Here is a 5,000-nt window from a genome sequence, read left to right as displayed (position 1 = left end):
TGTGTGTGTGTGTGTGTGTGTGTGTGTGTGTGTGTGTGTGTGTGTGTGTGTGTGTGTGTGTGTGTGTGTGTGTGTGTGTGTGTGTGTGTGTGTGTGTGTGTGTGTGTGTGTGTGTGTGTGTGTGTGTGTGTGACAGCTGTCATGTTTCCTCAGGGCTCTTGTCCTCCTTCTCGCTCCCTTTTTCCCTCCTCCCTCTTCTTCATCGTCCTTTGACCAAAACAGGAAGTGACGTGTCTTTCTTTCTTTCTTCTTCGTCCTCCTCTTCTTCCTCCTCCTCCTCTTCCTCTCGGGGTTAATTAGAGAGCTGACACCAGTTTGATGTGCGCCACAGACTGCAGAGTGAGGCTATGAACCTCAAAGGGAAGCGCTGGAGCAGAAATATCGTTTTCTTTTTGGAGTGTTTTCTGTTCGCTCCATCAGAGAAACACTGGCTCTGTGCTCAGAGGACGCCTCGTGCACAACAACTGGAGACATGCTACTAACAAGAATAAGAATGTGACCAAAAGGTTGTCGGTTCAATCCCCGGAGAGGCTAGTGGCTCTCATATTCATTTGCCTACGGTGTGTACGTTAGTGTCAAAGTACCACCGCAGGTTCTTCCTTTATTCCCTCTTTGTTTTAACGTGTTTGATTCTTGTAGAGGCCAGTTGTTTCTGTTGACTGTGTGAGGAAGTTATATCACTCCATTTAGAATAACCACGTGCCGGAAAGGTGATCACAGAAGTGAGAGGAAGTGATAAATGAAAAGGTAACCAGTCAGAAATGTCCGTTTGAAATGCGTCTAATCAAATCAGGGTTTAAAAAAGATTTTTGGTCGAGCCAAAGTGCTGCACATGCAAATAAAAAACACATTACTACAATCGCAAACAGAAGACAATAAATTAAAACAGCAAATATAAAAATCAAACACAGGGAAAAGTCAGGAGTCGTGCTCCGCTCTGACTCGAAGGCCAGAGAGAAGAAGTGAGTCTTTAGAGTAGATTTAAAACCCCCAGGGTCTGGGCCGACCTCACATGGAGGGGCAGAGTGTTCCAGAGCCTGGGGCCAGCTGAAGGCTCGGTGCCCTCGGGTTTAGAGCCTGGTCTTAGGCGCTACGAGCAGCAGCCGGTCAGCAGACCTTAAGGCTCTGGGGTGTAGCGATGGAGGAGTTCAGCTACATAGGCCGGAGCCAGCCCATTAACGGCCCATCCACACTACCGCTTCAAAAAAAGCTTGCCGGTGGGTGTGTCTGAAGCTCGACCAACAACCAATCACATGCATCTCCCGCCCCTGACACACAAGCAGCGGTTTGATTGGCTAGAGCTCGTACTGGCATATGATTTGATTGGCTGACGCTTCCACCGAAAGCTTCAGAAGCTTCAAAAGTTGAACATTGCTCAACTTTTGAAGCCTGAAACGCCAGGAAAGCTCCGCTCTGCTACCCACAATGCAGTTCGGCAAAAAGTGAGGCAACGTTGGACGCGTTGGAAACCGTTTTTGAAGCTGTCGAAGCTGTAGTGTAGCCGTAAGGGCTTTGAAAACAAATAAAAGGAGTTTAAAATGTATTCTGAACCGAACTGGAAGCCAGTGCAGTGAGGCCAGAGTTGGGGTGATATCCAGGAGTTTCATAGACAGCGTGCTCTCCAGGAAACGCACACAGATGTTTATTTATTTGTTGTTTTCAAGGGTTTTCTAGTTGTTGTTTTTACCACTCAAACATCTGCACAGTTAGCATTAAGTTTGATTACATTATCTCTGTTTCTCTCTGTCCTTCCTTTTTTATTATGTTGCTGCATTGCTTTTTGTGGCCACTCAGAAGACGTGCAGCTGCGTTTTGGACTAGCTGCAGGCGTCTGATTGGTGCCAGGTCCATACCCACGTACAGAGCGTTGCAGTAATCCAACCTCGAGGTTACAAAGGCGTTAATAACCCTTTCTAGTAGGGCGGTGCAATTCATCGTATTTTAATCGCAATTACGATTTTGGCCTGCCACAATTACAAAAACAACATCATCGGGGGAAAAAAACGATTATTTAGCTTTGCTTGGTTGTGACTGTGCACTGCAACATATTTGATCTAATTAATTTGAGTCTAATTTATTTTTATTTATCATATTTATATATGTTTAGTAGCTTGTGGAAGTGCGCTCCAAAATATTTGTTGATCTTGTTTATTGGTATTTATTATTTTGATATTTATTTAGACGTTTCATTTATTTAATTAATTTTTGTATTGCTTTTTCAGTTGAATTATACGATTATTTGTTTTAAAGTTCAATAAATGGATCTTTTCAAAGTCAATGAATAATCGTATTTAATAATCATGATATCAATTATTGACCAAAATAGTCGTGATTATGATTTTTGCCATAATCGAGCAGCCCTACTTTCTAGGTCTAAGTGGCTAAAGGAAGCTGCGACACACCAGCTTCACACACACACACACACACACACACACACACACACACACACACACACACACACACACACACACACACACACACACACACTCACACTCACACTCACACTCACACTCACACTCACACTCTCTCTCACACACACACATACACATACACACACACTCACACTCACACTCTCTCTCACACACACACACACACACACACACACACACGCGCACACACACACACACACACACACACACACACACTCGTTAGCTCTTTGATATCTGTGTCAAACCGAAGCTCTGACCCAGTTTGACTCGTTTCTGAAGAGATCAACACGTTATCAGATCCGGGTCCAACACACACGTTTAAATGGACCAAGCTCTTCGTGTTGCATTCAAACCACATCTTTAGCAACTTCCCAAATCCCCCGAACAAGTATTCAATCACTCAAACCACTGCATCAAACTGGGAATATAAACACGGCTGCACATATCTGGTGCGTGAGTTGCATATGAACTCAGGGCCGGTCCGTAGCACTGGCGTTGATGTTCGCCTAGGGCGCCAGATCTGTGGAGGCGCTGCGCTGGCAGATCTGGGAGGGAAAACACATTTTTGACCGTTGGGGCTCATCCTAATTTTCGGCCTTGGTGTAACAACATTCATAATGAATTAAAGTTAACACCCTTTTCACCCCGGTTACACGTTTCATTTGCCCTGTACGATGGGCGCTGTAAGTGATGAAAATGGGGGATGCTGGCTTATCTGGCGCCCGCAGCTCACAACCAAAATGCGAGTGAGCGAGGGAGAGAGGGAGGGTGCACCGGTACCAGCGCTGTTGTTAATAGAATCTGGTGCTAGCTGCTCTAACGGATATAAGAAAAAGATGTTTCTACAGTAATGTGGAGGGAGAGTCCTCTCCAGTCAGACTGAGAGGCTGATAGCTACAGCTCAGTGAGGTAAGTGTTTAGATAGTTCACTTTAGTCTCAGTTCAAACGGTTTGGTCACATTTGATATAAACACATATTTCCAAGGCACTCCTTTATAATTATTGGGATCAACAGGTTTGAAATCATTCCAATGTATACTACAGGACAGTAACCAAAAAGAGATTAAAAGAAATGCTTAAATAAATAAATGTTAAGGTAAAATAAGATATGAATGAACAACACAAACAAAATAAGTTACATTCATTTGTTATTGGCTATGGTAGGTTATTGGTTATGTTCACATTCTTATTTGATTACATCCACTTGTCTAAGATGACAACAGAGACTTTCGACCCAAAACCAGCTGTTGACCAGAGAGAACGTAGCAGGCCTACATCATCAGCTAGCATGTCTGACAGAGAGGAGAACAGTGAGGAGGGCAGTGATGACAGCTTTTAGGATTACTGGTTGTGCTAATGTTGTTCTGTGTTCACCTCTGCATGTGTGTCCTGTGTTCACCTCTGTGTGTTCAGTGCCGTGTGTCTGGCAAATAAAGTCAAGCCCCCTCAAAAGCTACGGTTCATTTCATGTTAAGGATGAGCACCAAGCAACATCTCCAGGTGCTCCTTTGAGAACCAGGGCAAAAAAGTGATGTGCACCCCTGGTTATAAACCAAGCTGTCTCTCTCTCTCTCTCTCTCTCTCTCTCTCTCTCTCTCTCTCTCTCTCTCTTTGTAGACCACAGTCTCGACTTCGTGGTGATGGACGTGGCGGTGCACGCTGCTGCTGGAGCTCTGAAGGCGTTTTTCGCCGACCTTCCCGACCCTCTGATCCCCTACAGCCTGCACCCCGAGCTGGTGGAGGCTTCAAGTAAGAACAAACAAACAAACAAACAAACACCTTCAGGAACACAACTGAGACATTAATGACCATGCAGAGAAGAAATCATCAAAACATCTGTTAGATTCCTGCAGATTTTGATAGAAAATTGCTTTGAATTCGATTTAAAAGTGTAAGAAAACTGGCTTTTGACTTGAGGAATGTGTTAAAGCACCTTGGTAACTATAGAAACATATATTCATAGTTAAATATCAGGAGACAACATGAAGAGCAGATACATATAAACACACACACACGTTTACCTTCTTGTTTGTTGAAGCACATTTCTGAAATACTGCAGAAGTGAAGTTTCTGTCACGTCACACACTCTCTTAAGAGGCTTTCTTCAGCTGCAGGGGGTTGTGTGTGTGTGTGTGTGTGTGTGTGTGTGTGTGTGTGTGTGTGTGTGTGTGTGTGTGTGTGTGTGTGTGTGTGTGTGTGTGTGTGTGTGTGTGTGTGTGTGTGTGTGTGTGTGTGTGTGTGTGTGTGTGTGTGTGTGTGTGTGTGTGTGTGTGTGTGTGTGTGTGTGTGTGTGTGTGTGTGTGTGTGTGTGTGTGTGTGTGTGTGAAGCTGACAACAGCAGATTAATGAGCCTAAAATACTCACACTGTCGGTTTTTCTTCTCTGGAAAATGAGTCAAATCCTCTGCAGGAGAAACGCTTCCTCTCGGTTTCTCTCCGTCCTTCACTTCCTTTTTTATTATTTTGCTGCATTGCTTTGACTTGCTCTCTCCGTAGAGTGAGTCAATGCAAACAAATACAAATATGTACCTAAAAAACAGCATTACATGTCCTCTTAAAGTGTAAGTAACAA

The 5,000-nt window shown here is 44.1% G+C and overlaps 1 protein-coding gene across 1 annotated transcript in view; it reads left to right on the top strand.

The window, feature by feature from the left end:
• Window positions 1-5,000, top strand: part of LOC307046121 (rho GTPase-activating protein 5-like) — a 22,550-nt gene that overhangs the window by 3,050 nt on the left and 14,500 nt on the right. Inside the window, exon 2 of the mRNA XM_079692306.1 lies at window positions 4,047-4,178. Coding sequence (XP_079548432.1) covers window positions 4,047-4,178 — 132 coding nt within the window. The remainder of the gene's footprint in view (window positions 1-4,046; window positions 4,179-5,000) is intronic.

Source organism: Notothenia rossii (genome assembly GCF_949606895.1).
Source record: "Notothenia rossii genome assembly, chromosome: 7".
Lineage (NCBI taxonomy): Eukaryota > Metazoa > Chordata > Actinopteri > Perciformes > Nototheniidae > Notothenia > Notothenia rossii.
The sequence above is the reverse complement of the archived record's forward strand: the minus strand, read 5'-3'. Positions and strand labels throughout refer to the sequence as shown.